Consider the following 18,746-nt stretch of genomic DNA (forward strand, 5'->3'; position numbering starts at 1 on the left):
GTTGCATTCTGACCAAAAATGGGTGGCAATGACATGCAGAGACATTTTATTGAACAGTTTTAGATTCTCAATCCAGATTGGCCCAAACAAGCATCTGGCAAAATGGAGACAGTTAAAGCAGCAGCAGTTTAACCTAAAGTGATATCATCTACGTAAAACCCTATCGAAACAGGATCTTCTGTGCTAACTACAGGAAGCTTAAGGTCTACTTTATTAAAAAGGAAGTTTTGATGTTCACGTAAGGACAAGAGAACTCCTCTAGCAATCTTACTTATGCGTAAACTCAATTTGAAACCTCTAGCACCAGTATAATGATGGAAGTGTTTAAGCAATAAAGAAAAAGCCTGAATCACAATCAGCTTCACGAAGCAAAAAGATCACTCTTATTTTCCTATTTCTGGCAGGTTTGGTAAACACCCGGGTTTAAAAATAACAGCAATAATAAAAAAGCAAAGCCTACCTTTAGAGCCAAAGTAGTGTCCCTTTGAAATGATTCAAGGAATGGGCAGTGGACAGGGTTTGAGGGAAGCCAGCCCTGCTGAGCAAAGGTCTAGTTCCACAGGACTGAACCCTATTAATTCCCAGTGGAGTTGGAGGGGACTGCAGCAGTTTTTGCATCTCACAGCACTGGCCCTATAATCACATACTGCATTTCTCCAGGTCCAGCCTGACCAAGAAATACCCTGGTTTCAGTTGATTTAAAAAAAAAAAAATAAAATAAAAAATAAGAGGACAAGCAAATGTCACGCCAAAATAAACAGCTGCCACCACAGCTTCAACAGGCAGGACTGAATAGCTATCCACTAAGCGGCTTCGCTGGCCAGCTGGGCAATCCTACTGTGCACACGGTCATGGATTGTCATCAACAGGAATTGAGCTTGGATCCAAGCAGGAACAGATTAGGCACATCATTACTGTTTTCAGTAGTGAACATCAGCGCTGGAGAGCTTCTGCCCTCTGTAAGCACTTAGTAGTAGCAGCCAAGCCCACGGGTTGGAGACAACAGGACCCAGGGCTAGGGGAAAAGCCCTCTGATTTGTGTGTTGTCTTCAGGCCAATCAACCCCAACAAAACCAGGTGAATTACAATGCACAAAAAAAAAAAAAAAAAAAAAAGGCCAAAGACCAAGGTGCAAATAACTGTAATCGATTTTCTTCCACGATCAATTTGTCATTCATAATCAGAGGTTATCAGAAGCTCTGTTCTAGTTCAAACAGGTCATCACTTCAACCATGCCATTCCTCTCTGATCAGGAGTACCTTGTGGCCTCTGCTGTGCTGGAGGTTGGACCACTGCCTTCTCCCCAACCTTGGAAATTGGGAATCTCTGAGCAACAACACACACTACTATCAACTGGTGGATGCACACCGCTTCGTTTCCCAACATTGAAGAAGTCAGCAAGGGGACAGCTAGCTAGTTTCACCCTCTTATCTGCTGCCAGTCTCCATCCTAGATTTATAGGCACGTGGTGCCACCCCTTTTTCAGTAGCTTGTTCTGCAAATATGGCCAAGGGGAGGGGAGGATTTACTAACAGGAAGAGATCAGCCTCTGAGTCAGGAGCCCTGATGGGGAGGAAGATGCAATACTCCCTAGACAGCGGGCAGCCCAGGAAAAGTAAACAACAAGCAGCAGATTTGATATCCACCAAACTGGGGTAAAACCCTGCCAAAGACACTGGTAAGTGCCAGCCCAGCAGCTTTCCTGATGCTACTTTGGCCCTGAGATGCTAACTTGTTTTTTGAGGAGCCCAAGGTGATAAATAGATCTACATTAAAAAAAAAAAAACAAACAAAAAAAACGGCTTCCACATGAGCCTCCTGCTGTCTCTGTTTGCTGCGTCTGTGCCCCAGGCCAGAGTTACAAGCTCTGCCCTTGCCACTGAGCCCTCGGGCTCCTCTTGGTTCTCCCTCCTGCAGATCTCCCAGCCATCCCCCTCCTGCCTGGGCTACCCTACGTGTTTCCCACAGCCTGTCCCAAGAGGAAAGATCCTAACAAGCCTTTAGAGTTCAGAGCAACTGGATGAAATGTCATGGGGTCGACAACATTGGAAATGATAAGCAGAGAGAGAGAGAGAAAGAGAGAAGTTGTAAGATCAACTAACCAGAATGATCTAAGCACAGAGCACAACCGATCAGATCAATTCACAAAGGAAAGGGACGACTAGCAACTGTCTGCAGCTCGCCTTCAGTCCTGGCCAGGAGCGCTCTCCAAGTCCACTACGGCCACAAAGAGGTTTCTATAGGCAGTCCCTACAGAGGGGACATCACCCTCTCCAAACAGTCCTGGCGCGTCAGTCCCACCCTTGTCGTTTCCTGCCTCCAGGGAGCTGGCGTTGGTCCTCACTCTCCTTCCTGGAGCTGCAGCACTTTCCCATCCTTGTTCTTGCTGCCCTTGTGCTTGAACGATCCCGTGCCTGTCTCTAATCCCATGGAGGGGGGCTCCCCCCGTCGTGCTAGGGGGGAATGTAACACACTGGCAAAATGAGGGGCTGCAGGGGGATTACAACGCCAGCAAGGTGGGAGAGTTCAAGGAATCCGAGGACTGGTCACCGCTGCTGCTGCTCCTCCGGTGAGCTTTGGAGCAGGACTCGGACGGGGAGAGAGGAGACTCCTGATCCAACACGTTGGGGTAGGTGAACACCAAGTTGGAGGAGCCAGGAGTGATGGCTGGTGTTGAGGTCACCACGATGGGAGTGTTGAGTGCCTCCTCCCCATAAAAACCTCCAGCAATGTTGATGGGCTTAATGACAGACCTCTGGGCTTTGTCAAGGACCAAAGAGGAAGATGGGATCTCTTCCTCCACAGGCTCCTGCTTCACCACCACCGCTCCGCTTGCTCCAGTCCGAACGCTCTGGAGGCTGCTGGATGGTGGGCTCCGACGTTCCTCAGGGCTGATTTTGCACACAGGGCTGTGAGCCACCAGCATAAACTCCAGCTTCTCCTTCTCCTTCTGGAGCTCAGCGATCTCCTTTTGCAGCACCGACTTCTCCTCCTCCAGCACTTCAGTTTCCTGGAGACAAAAAGGGAATTAAGTAAGTATCAGAGGCTCTGGCACTGCTCCTCACCTGCAACATGGCCATCAAGTCCAGTTCCCATTTGGCATGGGTAGATACATCCCAGACTCTTCATGAGACAAGCAGGCACCTGGTCATTGCCACCTGAGGATCTTGTGTTTCATGGTCTACCAGTAGGCTATTCACAAACTTCACTGATCTAAGGGTTATAAACAGTCTTCTCATGAGTGCACCTTAATTTTCTCATGGCCAGCTTCTGCCACTCTGTCTTGGCTTGTGACTTAAACAACTCTTCTCCCTTGCTGTCTGCCTACAGACATCTTAGAAGAGAGGACTCAGATCTCCTCCCATAATTTTTTGTGTCAGGTAAGTCACGTTCTTTTCACTTCTTAGACAGAGGTAGTGTACAGCAATCTTTAAACTGTTTCCATTTCTTTCTGTAGTGCATATTCCAGACGAGGTCTGACACTTGCCTGACTCCTGCACAAAGGAATAACACTTTCATCTCCACTGGATCATCCCTTGATGCATTCTTGGATTAATACATTTACCTTTGGTCACACCACACTGACAGCTTATAGTCAATCTGTGAACAACTAGTACCTTCCTATGCGAGGAGCTCACCATTTCACAGTACTCACCCTCAGTCCTTCAGGATATGACTTCCCACTTTGCACTCCTTTCAATTCCATTACTTTAGTCATGATAATCCTTGAATTCTTCCTATAGAACGTCCTGCCTCCCCTACACTGAGAGTACCTCCTGGATTGGAGTCAGCAGCACGTTTCACTGGTGTCCTTTCACTGATGCTGCTGCGCTTGTTAATAAGATCACAGAATACAACCAGCCCCAGGCTGGTTCTTGAGCAGAAGTGCTGGAGCCTTCCCTCCAGCCTCTTTCAACACAACCCATCCTTGTCTTCTCTTCAGCCAGTCCCTTACCCACGCCATGTTTTTTGCACTCATCCCTACCTTCTCCAGTTGATCTAGTTATTTCCCCTGTGGCACCAAGACCACACGTCTCTGCGGTGCTTTATTTGTGCAGGAAGTCAGTTACTCTCACCAGAAAAAGGTTAGCCTAAAGGGTGTAGCTGTAATAGGTACACATAACTTTTGGATGATCCTACCATTTTCAGTGCTTTTGCCCCCAAAAGCCTACCTTTGAGGCACACAGCATCTTTATTTCCACTTACAGAGGGAGCACAACAGTAGCAAGATTGGTACTAGATGGGAGGCGAGCTCCTAGGACTTTGGGTATCAACAAGGGAAGGTTAAGCTCCTGAGCTCCAGGCCTGAGCCCTCACCACTGTTGATGTAGGATCAACACCACCAGGCAGCCTTGGAAGGGGAAGGCAGTATGTGTTTCGTAGCATCTTCCTCAAACATGCTAGTGGAGGGAGAGCAATGCCCTGCGAGCTGGTCCAAAGGGTGGGCGACAAGGAAGGAGAAATGTATGCAGAGCACGTACCGCCTGGAGTTTCTCTGTTAGCTCTCGACGCCTGTTACGACACTTAGCAGCTGCCAGCTTGTTCCTCTCTCTCCGGATCCTTCGCTTCTCTTCTTCCTCGGGCGACAGCTGTGGGCAAGTGCCAAGAAAACCCACAATCAGATCTGAGCAAGGCATTCCTTGAAGTTTGTGAGGATTTAACCTCCATGCAAAGGAAAAAGGCCTGATCCAGCAGGATGCTGAGCACTCCCCCTCTTCACTGATGTCAGCAGAAGATGAAAGCGCGCAGTATCTCTGCCTGCTCCTCACCCTTCTGCTAAGACCCGGTGAAGATGGAGCGGGGAGCAAGGGGAAGATTGTGTAAGAGGACAGTGAATCTGCACCAAGGCCAAACAGATAAAAGATGCTCTGATTGTTTCACAACTTGGGTGGTACATTAAGCAAAACCAGAGCACGATGTTGTAAGTGCCTCTTTCTTGAAAGAAAATATCTGCTGCTTCCCACACAAAAATAGTTGTTAGCTTGAAGGTCAGGGATGGAGTGGGGGGGGTGGGGGGCAGAGGGGGACAGGGAAATCAGCAGAGCTCCCATGAAGTCCGTGAAGCAACAGTGATTTATACCACCCAAAAATCTGACCTCAGATTTTCGAGCACTCAGCGAGATAACACACTGTGCTTCTTGCATCAGCAGGCAAGGCTCCAGCGATATCAAGGGCTTCCTGAGGCCAGCTGACATCCTCACTGATGTAAATCAGGAGCAATTCCATAGAAACCCATCGAGCGACACTCTTGCGAAACCAGAGGAAGTGAGCAGGAGCCCACGGGATCTGGTCAAATCAGGCCTAGCTTCTGAGCGTTTGAGACGAGGTTTTACAAATCCCAGCAGCAGCAGATAGATAGGTTCAGCTGTAGGGATTCATGGCACTCGCTGGTCCGTGCATCCCCTCTCCGCTGGGGACAGACCCTGTGCCCCACACTTCAGCCTCGCCGGGCTGGTGTGTGCTGCGGGGGCTTCGGTGACTGCAAACAAAAGTGAAACGAGCGCCCTGCAAAGCACATGTCAGATCTCACTTGATGCCAGCAGGGAATGGAAAGAAAAACCTCTTCATAAAAGCTTTCAGTTTTAATATCTTCAGGGGCTGTCAAAATTGCAAACGAGATATCCACCTTTTCACTATCTTTTCCTTTTTGCATTAAGTTTTACTCTAACCTCATTCTGGTTTGTTTTGGTTTGCTTTATTTCCTTAATTTTGATCTTTGCCGTTTTGGGAGTTTACTTCAGCCTCTGGGCATTCCCCTTGCTTGGTTCTGCTTTTTTTTTTTTTTTTTATTTTATTTTATTTTGGGGGATCCGATCCATGCCTCCAATTTCACCTGCATGCACCATGAGCCCCCTCGTGCACACCAAGCAGTACAAACACTTCTAGGACTTCAGGACACAGGCTTTGCGGCCCGAAACTTCTCCATCAGCAGATCGCAGCGCTCCATCTCGGGGCAGGGGGTACCTCCACCCTGCTGGGCAGCAGCCGGCGGGGCTTTAGCATGTTCCCCTCCCGGTAAGGAGCCCCTGCAGGCACCATTCTCTCCAGTACAGCTCTGCCTGCTCAGTTCCCAGCCCACGCGTGTGCGGGTTAAAAATGTGTTTGCAACACGAGTACCCGCAATACAGCAAAGCGTGAAGCTTGCACACCGAGTCTGTGCTGACCTGGGGCCTCTGCGTACAGTTTTCAAGAGCCCTTTCATGCTTCAGAAGCACAGACCTCACCGAAATATGTTGGGACTGAATTTCTCCTCCCGGGGCCTTCAGTTATTTTTAAATTATCTGTCTCCGAGGCTATGCTTTGCAAAAAATCTCATAGACGGGGCTGAAGCCCCTAATCTGGACGTGCTTAACATTATACCAGGTCTAAAAAGGAATATTCTGTCAGCGGCTGCTGGATTTGTTTGAAAGCAGTTGGATTTGGCACTCTTCGTGCCCCTGCTGTACGCGTTATCTGTAGCTTGTCCAAGCCCAATACGTGCATTCGCTGGCAGAAATGTTCATCAAAACAGGCTCTTTTCATAAAGCGTTACACAGTGTTTTCCAAAAAAGCACTCCGATGCAGTGTTCAAAGCACCAACAGCGGAAACCTGAGCCAAAGAGCCACGGTGAAGCGCCCGGGTACTGCCTTAGCACGTGTCTAATCAAAAGGACTTGGCTTTGAATGACCCACAATGAACGGCTTGCAAACAAGCCACAGGCCAGGAATTGCTTGGCAGGCATCCTTCAGCAAATAACTCCAAACAACAAATAAAGCGGAGAATATGGTGATCTCTTCACGGCCAATTTGTGAACACAGAGGCAGCATTTGTCAAACAAATTAGTTGTTGCTAATTATTCCCCCAAGTTCTCGTGAGAGCTTCCCTGGCTTTGGACACCAGCCCTGTGCACAGGGAACCGGGAGGTAGCTCCGGCTGGTGGAAAGGGCTGGCACTTATCCGAACCACCACGGCTGCCCCATCCTTTCTTCCAAAAAAGGGGTCTTGGGTGTGCACAGAAGGTGCAGCTCGCTCCGGACAAGTGGCTTTAACCCCTTCCCTGCCTCTTAGGTCTAAACCAGACAGCTACTCCCCATAAAATAATCAGGCTGTGCATCAAAACAGATGACGTGGAAGTAAAAGTAGGGCTGGTGAGTCTTATTAGAAACAGACCTCATGCAACAGCCTGTGCTCGCGTTCTGAGGGTGCGCAGTGCGTCTCATTACACTGCTCTGCAGCGACCCACACAACTGCTGCTTGGGAGCGATTTGGGGAGATCTAGATTATCCAGATTTTGGGGGGGTTTTTTGGTTGTTGGTTTTGGGTTTTTTTTAATGTAAAGAAATCAGCCTAGCACTGTGGATAGCTATTCACCAGACAGCCCTGGAGAAGGCTGTTTCTTACTAAGAAGAGACTGACGGGGCTGAAAGGATATCCAGAAGATGAGATGCCTGCAGCTAGTCCACTGCCCTGCCCCAGCACAGGATCCAAGGTCCCGGCTCAATAGTCCCATCAGGAGGCTGAGCACAGGGCAGTAGTGGTACAAGCTACCCCATCCCAGCCATGAAAATGCCACTGGGTTGGGAGTAGAAAAGTCTCTGCTTATGGGATCCCCACCCCACCGCTGTAAAGAGATCATGTTTGTAGTGGGAAGGTGGATTTAGACCCCAGACACCCAGAAGGCTCTTCCTACTAGAGTCGAGGTGCTCTAGGGAAGCTGTTCCTCCCTGCACGACGCTGGCTGGTACTGGTGGTATCACCCAAAAGTGAGACTGGAGAAGCGCTAGCTGCCGCAGAGCAGATATAAAACACCAGCTGATGTAATTTGGGTGAAAGATTTGTAAAGGACCTACGTAAAAGCTCCTTGGCTTGCTCAGAGGTTTCCTTCTGTCTAGAGTGGCAGAGACACTCAAAGTGAAACCCAGGGCTTGACTTCAGAGTTTCACCTGCTTTTGAAACCAAGCCGCAATGTGGCCCAGTGGTGCGAAGCGTTTGATGGAGATTGGGTAAGTCTCACCGTATGATGAGGAAGCAGCAATAAAATCACCCTCCGGCTTACACCCTATGTCACCCTGAGAAACCCCAGTGCCTGTCCATCCCAGGGGACGGACCTCAGCGCTCCCCCATGGGGCGGGGAGTTCCCAAGGGAGGGCAGGGGGGGAATCTCTCCCCGCTGTGGTTACCTGCTCGTCTCTTCGTCTCCGGCCCACTGTGGTCCCGATGGTTTTGATCACACCAGGTCGCTGAAGGGCCGTGTGTCCGGCCACTGAAGACAGCGGGGGCAGCGGGTGGCTGTAGGGGTGCGAACGAGAGTAAGGGCTTGACATGGAGGTGATGACGGTGGGCTGAACCATCCACTGCAGGTCTTGGCTGGTTGTGATGGCGTTGATTGTAGGGATAAAAGCGCTGCCTGATCCTGGCATATCTACTCGAAATTTCTAGGAGGAAAGGCAGGGGAGAACAGGGAGAGAGAGAAGAAACCGTCAATGAAAGCAGAACATAAGTGGTTAGTCAGAAACCAGCTAGGCCCTCAGGAGAGGCACCAGCGAGGATCAAAGCAGCACCTGAAGCAAAGGCACTGGCTGCTGGAGCCTCTGCAGCATCCCGGGCTGCCCCCGCCCGCTGCAGCCCCCCCGAGGAAGGTACTGGGCTCAGGAGCTTCCCCTCCCAAGCAGGCCTGCCCTCTGCCAGCCCCCTTCCTCACCCCCCCACACCTCCCCAGCATCCCCTACGCCAACCTCCCCTCCCGAGCCGCATCCCCACCGCCACTGCTCCTTCCGGTGTGGAGCGAAAGGGGAATTAAGGAGTTTCTAGAAAAACACTTCTCTGCCAGTCCAGAGAAAAGGAAGAGAAACTTCAGTTCTGTAATGCCGCTACCAAGCAGAGCGGAGCCTTCTTCTACCAAAAGGTTCCCCTGAAATTTGGGCTTGGTCCACGTAGGGTTTGGTCCAGCAAGAATAGCAGCTTGCTTCTCGTTCAGTGGTTCTGCGCTCGCCGCACACGCAGGGCGAGAAACCCGGCCCTGGGATGGTTACGTGCAAGGATATGTATTTTAATAGCCGCCTATAAAATAGGTCTTAGGATTCAGATCGGACAAGTTCCCTGCAGCTCTCTGCACTGTCTAGACAAAACAAGGCAGCAGTAAAACCAAGGCAGGTAATGATCTCCTCCAAAATACATGTACACCTTGTTTCAGACAGAGGTAAATCCATCTGGATAATATGCTGGCACTAAACTGCAAGGAAAACAATCGCTTGTCCCCCGAGGGGGAAGCAGGGGAGAAAGAATGCTTTTGTCTATGCGGAGCTCCTTCAGGAGGCTTTCAATGGTTAGACTCGGTTTTACAGACAGACGTGCCTTGCTCCAGTAATGGCTGTGCAAGGGTCGGGGCTCGTAGGACCAGCAGCCGTCACCACCACCGATCTGTAAGCCTTGAAAAGATCCCGTGAAAAATGTGCATTCTCGGGTCAACAAACTAGCTTCCCAGAGAAGAGAGAGCCCTTGCATCAGCCTGACCTCAGCTCAGGTAAGCGTCCCAGATAAGGGACAGCACTTCAACACAGATTTCCTTTTCAGGGTGTGCCTAGTCAAGCACCTTAAGTGCTTTGTTAAACCAAGGCTACTGCAAATAGTATTTCACATTCTGATAGCTACAGCATTTCGGGCCAGTATTAGCCATGAGAAGTCCAGCTGCCAACGCCTGGAGACCAGAAGATCCAGTTTGAATACCAACAAATGCCGACTTACAGCTTTGGACAGCTCAAAATCTAGCAAGAAAGGACAAGAGAAGGAAGGAGTGAATCAAGTTAAGTGGGTGGGGGAATTACACAGACAGGATGACACTGGCACCAAGATCTTGGCAAAAGCCCCACCAGAACCTCAGAGATTCACCTGGCACTCGAGTCCAGCACGGCCTCAGCATAGCCCACATTTCAGCGCATGCCATCTTTGTGAACTCTCCCAGACCTGCAAACTGCCAACACTACAGAGGAATTTACAGGCGCAAATCCCTTCTGCTCTGCCCACTGTAGGCTGTGGCCACATGGCACAGGAAAGGATGGATGCCTTGGTGCCTCCACAACCGTAACACAGTAACAAAGGGATCTTAACCTCGCAGAAGGGAGGAAGGTCAAGACTAGTTAAACCACAGGTGGTCAGGGGATGCAAGTTCTGCTTCCAGCTCCACAAGTGGCTTCTGCCATGACCTTTACCTACCTGTGTCACCATCCCTCCAGTAGCCAAAAAGCAGAGAAGACACTTTTCTTTGCAGCAACACTAGAAAGCTGTGGCTGAGATCTTTCGGTGCTTTGCTATGCAAAGACACCGTTTGCATTCCAGAGAAAATGACCTTTGCAGTGGTGCCACTGCAGCCTGCGACACCCAGTGTCCTGCTAAAAATTCCCCCATCAGAGGTCGGGAGAGTCAGACCCATCACCAAATCAGTCACATAAGATACAAGTGTCTGACACAAAGATCTCGCTCTGAGTTATCGATAAAGTGACTACTGCACTTGCAGTCACTCTTGTATTCAAGCTTGGACCCTTCTCGAACACTAGTGGAGCTCTCCTGGACAGCAAAGGGGAGCTGCTCAGTTCAGCCACATCCCTCGGCAGCTCCACCATGCTTGCTTGCAGACCCAGGGAAGAGACCAGTGGGACTGCAGTCCCTTTCTGTGTCGTGCTCCATCTCTGTCACCAGCTTCCTTTCTAACCCCTTGAAACGGCCTGTAAAAATTCCCCAAACCTGTATTCTGTATTTTCCAAAGGCAGTATTTTTCCCAGATAACTAATTAAGGGACACACTGTTGCGACAGGCTGAGTCTTCAGGAACAGGGTGCTCAGGCTACCGCTGGGTTTTACAGGCATTGCTTCCTGACTGGTGAGGCTTTCCCTACATACCTCGCTTTCCCTGCTAGGACACTGACACTGGATCAGCTTTGCTGTGACAAAACGCTGCTGGCCCCCCACACTGTGCCCAGTGGCGATCAGCTCTGACCCCTGGGACGCTGCTGGTTTCAGTGGCAGGCCCCAAATTCCCTGCCACCTCCCGTGCACGGTCCCTTTTGGCACTGGCCTTCTCACTTTGGAGCTCCAGACCTTGCCCAAACTTTGCTCCCTCTCCAGAGAGCTTCGGTCCCCCTGGCAGCACCACCTGCCTTCACCCACCTCCCTGTTTCTCCTCTTTCCAGACCCCCTCCTGCCATTTCCTCATCCATGATACCCGCGACTCTCCTCTTCTGACCCAGGAGAGGCTCCTGGAGGCAACTCTCTGCCAGTTCTCAGTTCTCCTTATCTACGAGGAATTCACAGTGCTATACAGAAAAGATGCGGTGATGGCCAGATTGTAAGGCTGCACATGCAGCACGCACTCAGCCACAAAGCCACCGCTCTCCTCCTGACACAAGCAACACGCAGGTGAAGGTATCATTAGAAAAAAAAAAAAAAAAAGTACCCCAACAACTAAATGGCAACCAGAGAGTTCTGTTACTAAGACTGCCAAGAACTGAGGTCAGTCTCTGCTCTGCCTTAAGAATATAGAGCTGGAGAGAAGCCTCCACGGGCTGGGACAAGCTACATTAGCAGGTTACAACTTCAATGCACAGGCAGCGTGGGAACATCGCAGGCTTTGGCTCTGTTGTTCCCTTCTCCATCTTAACGGGGAGTTTCTATACCGCACCCCATTGTGTCCCTGCTCCCCTCCTGACCTTCACTTACAACTGTAACTGCAAGCACTGAGTGGCACCAGAAAACGGTACAATGGCCGTGGAAAAAAACAAACCCAACGACAAAACCATAAAAAAAAAAACACCCAGAGGATCTTTACAGCTACTCAGTTATCAAATATAGGGCATATAGGGTATATCCTATAATAAATACAAGGCCCTCGATGTCTCTCCCACGTTGGGCGTCTCCTCGAAGGAAAACTGGAGACAGTGCTGGGATATCTGAAGGGAAAGTCGACTAGTCTGAAAGAGTACACAAACTCTTCCCATTAAAGTCTATGTTTACCACATGGCAAGTCAGTGATTAGGAAAATAGCATGACACGCAACTTAAAAGAAAAATGTTCCACTGCTGCGTTGTATGGGAAAAATAATTAAAAAGCATCAAAGTTTTGGCTCAGAGACCCATTTTCCACTTAAACATGTGACTGATGCATCTTTTCTTGCTTTGGGAAAAAAAAACACACTGAAGAAAAAATTTCTACAATGCATATTTTCTGTAGTGATAAAACTCTGCAGATCTCCGTAGACCAGAATCAGCAGAACAGCCCGACAGCTAGGGTAAAGGCAACGCTTACATTTGATCCTAATCTACAACATCTGTAAGGATCAAGGGAAAGACAAAGCGCGAGGCCTTGAGAAATCTCCCAGATTCTTAAAGAAAACATTTATATTCTCCCTAAGCCGGCGTCCTGCTCAAAGCCCCGTTTCAGATAGTAACCCTAGAAACTGGGCTCTGGCCCCCGTATCAAACGCCTCGCACGCCAGCTGCCCGGGGAAGACCTGCAGCCCCAGAAAATAAAAAGGGGAAAACCCAGTTACGGGTCAGACCTCGACAGACGAAGTATTAAGTGGCGCCGGAGTTTCATGACCTCCTACAGCAAGCGCTTGAATCCAGGGCAGCTGCTGAATCAGAGGAGAAAAGGGGAAGACAAGGGTTTTGCAGCTTGCCGGGCGTTTCCAGCTTCTCGGCCCCCTTTTCCCGCTCCCCAACCTTGCCCTGGCATTTACTGTAAAACAAGGGAATAAACTGGAGCCGAGCTACAAACCCTGGAAACCACGGTCCTCAGCCCGCAGAGGGCACCAGCGAGATGCGTTTGGAGCAGGCGGGGAGCGGCGGCGAGTCATTTCTGGTAAAACTTCTTTAATGTGAGGAATGTCACGGGCTGGTACGGTTGGCAAAGTTTAAGACTGGACCTTTTTTTTTTTTTTTTTTTTTTCTTTTTTTAAAATGATCCTATGACTTCTCGATGGGAAGACAGCAACGCGCTCACGCTGCCAGTCCGCTCATACAAGCCGCACAAGAAATAATAATATTGTGAGAAAGGGGGCGGGAGGGGGGTTGGGGGGGAGAAGGGGGAGAGACCAACTCTGAAAAAGCAAAAAAAAGAGAGTGAGGCTGGGCCAGCTGATGTAAACAAGTTATGAAATAACCCAGGTTTGTATAACTGCCCCGATTGTGTAATGCTTTCCCCAGAAGTGGTGGATTTAGTCGATGTGGGCATATAAGCCATTCCGAGATGTTTTCTTAGGAAAATGAAAAGGAAAAACAAAATTAAAAAAAAAAAAAAAAAAACAAACCCCCAAAAAACATAACTCAACCTCAAACCGCCCGACTAGACTTTTAGGTCGGTGAATTCACGCCGCTTCCACAGGAAATATCTCCCATTCTTCGAGTGCCGCCCGGCAGCGGCAGCGTGCGGGGGGAGCGGGGCCGGCCGACGCGGGGGGCGCTCGCCCGGCGGCTCCCCGGCAAACTCCCGCTCGGGGAGAGGGGAAAAAAAAGCCGTCACCGGTAACATCTGCCGGTAAAGCGAAGGAGCGGGCGGGCAGAGCAGAGCGGCACGCCGCCGGCCTTCGGGTCTCGCCAGTGGGAGAGGCGAGAATAGTGACACCGCCACGGAGCCCAAGTTGGGGGGGGGTGGGGGGGTGAGAAGCGGGGAGACCTCTTTAGGCGCTGGAAAAAGCTACAGCTCGGTTCAAGCCCGTCCCCTGCGTGTTTTACGGCGGCAGCAATAACGCCTTGGAAGTAGCTCCGGCGGCACCTCCCAAAGTCCCAGGGAAGACGCCCGCCCGACCCGCGGCGAGGGAGCCCTGGCCGGTGCCCGAGCGGCCGGGCAGGGGCGGCGAGCGGCGGGACGGAGAAGCTCCCGAGGAGAACAAAAGCAGGAAGGAGGAAGAGTCGGATGCGCCCGCGTATTTGCGTTACCGGCCCCGGAGAGGAGCTGCCCGCAGGAGCCCCGGGATTTCCGAGCCCGCCCCGTCCCGCCGCGGCGCCGGGTCCCCGGGTACCAGCCGGGGTCTCCCCACCGACGCCCGCTCGGCGGGGCCCGGCTCTACCTGTGGCCGGTGCGGCGGAGGCAGGCGGCTCGCCGGGCGCTTCCTCACCGCACCTCTCCCACGACACCCCGGGCGGGCACCCGGCCGAGGAAGGGTCGCGGCACTCACTCGCTGCGGGGCGGGTGGGGAGGGAAGGAAGGAAGGAAGGAAAGAAAGCAGCGGCGGGAGCCACGGGACGGCGTCTGCGGGCAACCCCGCGCCCCGGTACCGCCTGCGCCCCCGCGGACGGCGCCTCTCCGCCGAGGAAGAGCCGCTCCCCGGGCGTGGCGGTGAACTCCCGGTGCCGGGAGCGCTGGCAGCAGCCCCCAGGAAGGGACGGCGAGGTATGAGGTGGGGGGGGGAAGACGGGGCCAGCGTCCGGTCCTACCTGCTGGGCTGCGCCGCTGGAGTAGGTCTCGGGATGTCCCGGGGAGCCGCTGCTGCCTCTGGAGGAGGTGTCGAAGTTCCCGGGGTAGTCCTGGTACATGGTCCGAGGTCGGGCCGGGGGAGCCGCGTCCCCGCCTTCCCGCACCGACACCCGCCGCTCCCTCGCCGTCTCCCCGCCCCCTTCGACTCTTGCCTTTCGCCTCCCGAGGCTCGCCGAGGGAAGGAAGGGGGGTTAAAAAAACAAAAAACGGCTTTGGAGAAGGGAGGAAAAAAGGTAAAAAAGGGGGGAAATAAAATGAGAGGAAAAAAGAAAAATAAAATAATAATAATAAAAGAGACTCAGGCGGCGGCGAAGCGCGGACGGGACGGGAGGTCTCGTCGGCGGGAGCGGAGCGGAGCCGGCAGCTGTCCTCTCTCCGCGCTGCCCGGCGAGACTCGCCCCGACGGCGGAGCGGCCGCGTCCCCGGGGGCTGCAGGCGGAGCGGTTCTCCTCCGCCCCCCCCCCCCCCCCCCCCGCCTCCGCTCCACCACCTCCACCGGCCGCCCCTTTTCCCGGGGTGGTGAAAGGGACGAGCGACGTGACTCAACCCGGGTCTCGCTCCCCGGGAAAAGGTGAGGGGGAGCCGGGTTGGGTGGGGGGGTGGGGGGGGGGGGTGGCGACCGGCAGCTCGGCGGTGACTCAGAGCAATGGCATCGCCCCGGCGGCCACTCGCTTATTATCCGCCCGCCCGCACCATGTGCACTCGCACACGTCAAACCCGCGGCCGCACCGGCCCCACCTTGCCGGAGACGGAGCCTCCCACCTGCCGCCGCCGCGGGGGGGGCGGGAGCGGGAACGGGGTACAGCGACCGCCCCCGCCGCTCCGCCTCTCCCCCCCCCCCCCCCCCCCCCGTCCGGACCCGCGCAACGCGCGGGTCCGGACGGGGGGGGGGGGGGGGGGGGGGGAGAGGCGGAGCGGCGGGGGCGGCGCGGCGGCGTGTTCCCGTCAGTCCCCGCCCCCCCCGCCCCACTTGGTGCCGTCCGTTGTCGCACGTTGCCAAAAATGGTCATTTGCGTCGCACGACGCCAGCGCGGGTTTCCTTGCCGCGGATGACGCGGTGCGAGAGGGATTCCCTGGCTTCGGGCGGCGGGATTTAAAGGGGCAGGCGCACGGCTTTCGGAGGGATGCGGTGGAGGGGGGGGGGGGGGGGGGGGGGGGTGTGTGCCGCAAATGTCGCCCCACGGTGGGGACGTCTGCGGCGGTGGGGAGTGGGGGGGGGGTGTCTTCCCAGCAGGGGTGGGCGGCACCAGCCGTACCCCAGTGCTTGGCCCGCTTCTTCCCGGCGTCAGGAAAAAAGCGGCCGTTTTTGATGGCAGCCTTAACCTATTTTTTAATATTTTTATCGATCTTAAATTATATTTATTTAGGTATCGTTTATTTAATTCACTATTAAATATTTAATAAGTTTATTATTTAATTAATTTATTTATATTTCATTTAATTTTATTCTAGTTTTCTTTTTCTTTTTTTAATTATGCCTTACTTTTTAATTTTTTGTTATATTTTTATACTTATTTTTATTTTTTATTTGCTCTTATTTCTGTTCTTTTTCCCCCTTTTTATTTTTTTATTTTTCAATTTATTTTCACTTATTATTTTATTATTTTATTTTATTTCACTTTTTTACTTTTTTTTTTTTACTTTATTTTACTTTTCATTTTCATTTTTATTTTTCTTTTTTCAGTGGACCCCTTCCACCCTCCTAGGACGTGGCTGCAGAGCCACTCCAGGCCTCCAGAGCAGCGTACGTCGCAGGGCAGAGCAGGTACCAGCCCTAGGCTGCCCTGCAGTAGAAACTGGGGGGCGGGCAGGGACGGCGGCAGCCCGCTTCAGGTGGCTGTGGCATTGCCGGGTCACTGACTGGCACAGGCTGGAAGGTGGCAGAAGCAGATAGAGCAGAGCCATCCCCAGGGAGAACGCGGGCTCCTGGCTGACCTGCAGCAAAGGCAGCAGCGATGCTAGTTTGCCAATTGTTAAAACGTTGCTCTTAAAACCCAAAATGTTTGGTTTTCACCCTCCCTGGAGGATTCACCCGGCCCTGAGCGTGTCCTTTTTGCTGGTAGGGGAGGAGAAGTCATCTAAGTTCAAGCTGTAAAATCCCATTTAAGCTGTCTCACGGGCAAAGTATTTTCCCACAGGAGCTCATCCGAGAGTAATGGGCTTTCCTCCACTGGCACCAGCCTCCTTGGGCAGGGAGAGGCAGCGCCCAAGCTCGATCCCAGAGCCTTCGGGGAGCTCTGAAAAGGAGCAGCCCATCGGTGATAAGTCTTTAGCACCTGGGTTTTTTTTTTTAGCACCAAGCCAGGCGTTTGGGGACTAAAACTCCTGCCAACGCCGTTCAGTTTTCAGCACCTTCATTTTCCAGGCAATTGAAATTCTCCATCCCAACTAGCCGCAGCTTCTGACTTTGGGGGAGGTGGAGACGGGGCTGTAAAAGTAACCCCGTGTTTCCCACTTTCATGGCATTCGGAGCGAGGGGCTGGGGAGGGGGAGAGGCACTTGGGGCTGTGACGCGGTTTTCCCCTTGGGTTGCACGTCAGGCAGATGATCTGCACGTGCTTCGTTCTGCTGGAAAGAGAATTAGTTCAAGATGTGAGAGGAATCGGGCTGCAGTCGTTAAGAGACAAAGAGCGATGGGGGAAAACCACATTGTAATAGAGAAGCTCAAGAAAAGGGGTTTGGTTTTGGCCGGTCACCTCCCTTGGCTCTGCCTCCAGCTCCCCTCAGGTGGGAGGCTGCTGCTGGCCCAAGGGTTTTACAGGCGTCGGGAACCTCTGCTGTCATCTGGGGTCACCAGCCCTGGCGTCGGTCATGTTTTACATCAGGCTGGTGGGCTTGTTGAAACCACGCGGCTGCGCAGAGAGGAATGCAAAAATATTTGGTCCGGGGAGAAAGAGATGGCCAGAAACAGGGGGTACGGAGAGGCGGGAGCTGGAGCATTTTGTGAGAGGAAAAGAGAGGGAGTTTTTCATCCTTCCCCCCCCACCAAGTTGTTTCTATAATTTTTCTTCAGCAGGTCATTAAACCTAAAATACCTGCTCTCCTCATTTTTCTGCTCAAGTACAAACATTCTGAGCGTTGTTTTCAAACATTATTGCAAACATGATTTGGGCACATCTATACCCCGTCCTGCCGAATTTGCCTGAGACCTCGTCTGGGAACAGCCTGTTTGAAATGACATTCGAGTGTTGTTTTAATATTCAGCTGCAGTTAACGTGGATGCAATTAGTTGACGCTTGTAAATCCTCAAGTTAAAAACCTGGTAAGAAGGGCAGGAAGCTGGAAGCACACCTGAGGCCAAACCCTCAGCTCCTGTTGGGCAGTGAACTTCTTCCAGGGCTGGACTGGCACCACCTTGCCCTCCTGGAACGCCTGACCCCCGGCCCCCAGATGCGACGCTGAAGTTCTACCATGTATTTGCGTTGACTTCGCTAGAGTTTCTTTTGGCCTGGGAGCACAAACCCCCTCTGGCTAAGACAGGCTCACCCATACAGGAGTTATTGGGTATGTCCCGTGAGGAAAAAATAATCAGCCCCTTGGAGCCTCCTCATTCCCTATCAGCCCTTTGTAATACTTTCTTATTTTTTTGGATCAAAGTAACTCAGACTAACCTGGCTCGTGGTGCCCCAGACACACGCATTTTTAATCCGCATCCAGACCAAGCTTCATTGTGCAATAGGCTCCCTGCTTCCAAAAAAACAAGAGATAACATGTACGTCTGCCTAGTCCATTCTTGCCTGAACCATAGACAAATTAAGACCAGCCCAGGTTCCAGGGCAGGAGAGGATCATTGTAAGGCAAATGAGACCTTGGCTCCTCACGCTTCTGGATTTCGGGAGTAATTAGGAGACTGAAACCCAGACCTGGGAATGCTTTTCACCATGTTTTTACAGGAGTGGAGGATAAGGGCACTCGGCAGCAGCCTAGACTTGGCCCTTGGCAGGCGCGTGGCAGAGCCTGCAGTTAGGACCTCCTTCTCCAGCCTCACCAGCCACACCGTGTCACCTGCCTCAGGGCAAAATCATTGATTTTCGATCAAGGAGGGAGATAGCAACCACATTCCTCTTTCTTCTTGCCCTTTTTTTTGTACAACCCTTTAGACACTTTTTGCGAAGAAGCCTTCACCTTAAACATACACTGCCACCAGTGAAGGATAGCTGAGACGTGCTGTGAGTGTCCCCACTGCAGGGCAGGGCAGGCCCCCGGCTAGGGGGCAGCTCCAGGGGTGGTGGGACTATGGCCACTCTGCACGGGCAGGACACGGGCAGCTGCAGGACAGCCCAGGAAAGGGCACAGGCCTC

General features: G+C 52.3%; 1 protein-coding gene across 1 annotated transcript; it reads right to left on the bottom strand.

Annotated features, from left to right (window-relative positions):
• Nucleotides 1-702: 702 nt before the first annotated feature.
• On the bottom strand, nucleotides 703-15,218 carry FOSL2 (FOS like 2, AP-1 transcription factor subunit). Its single transcript, XM_063328659.1, has 4 exons — nucleotides 14,406-15,218; nucleotides 8,161-8,415; nucleotides 4,482-4,589; nucleotides 703-3,010 (listed from the first exon to the last, which is right to left on the bottom strand). The coding sequence occupies exons 1-4, from the start codon at nucleotides 14,502-14,504 to the stop codon at nucleotides 2,501-2,503; spliced, it is 972 nt and encodes a 323-aa protein (XP_063184729.1). The 5' UTR covers nucleotides 14,505-15,218; the 3' UTR covers nucleotides 703-2,500.
• Between the last annotated feature and the right edge of the window lie 3,528 nt (nucleotides 15,219-18,746).

This window comes from Chroicocephalus ridibundus, chromosome 3 (genome assembly GCF_963924245.1).
Source record: "Chroicocephalus ridibundus chromosome 3, bChrRid1.1, whole genome shotgun sequence".
In the NCBI taxonomy this organism is placed as follows: domain Eukaryota; kingdom Metazoa; phylum Chordata; class Aves; order Charadriiformes; family Laridae; genus Chroicocephalus; species Chroicocephalus ridibundus.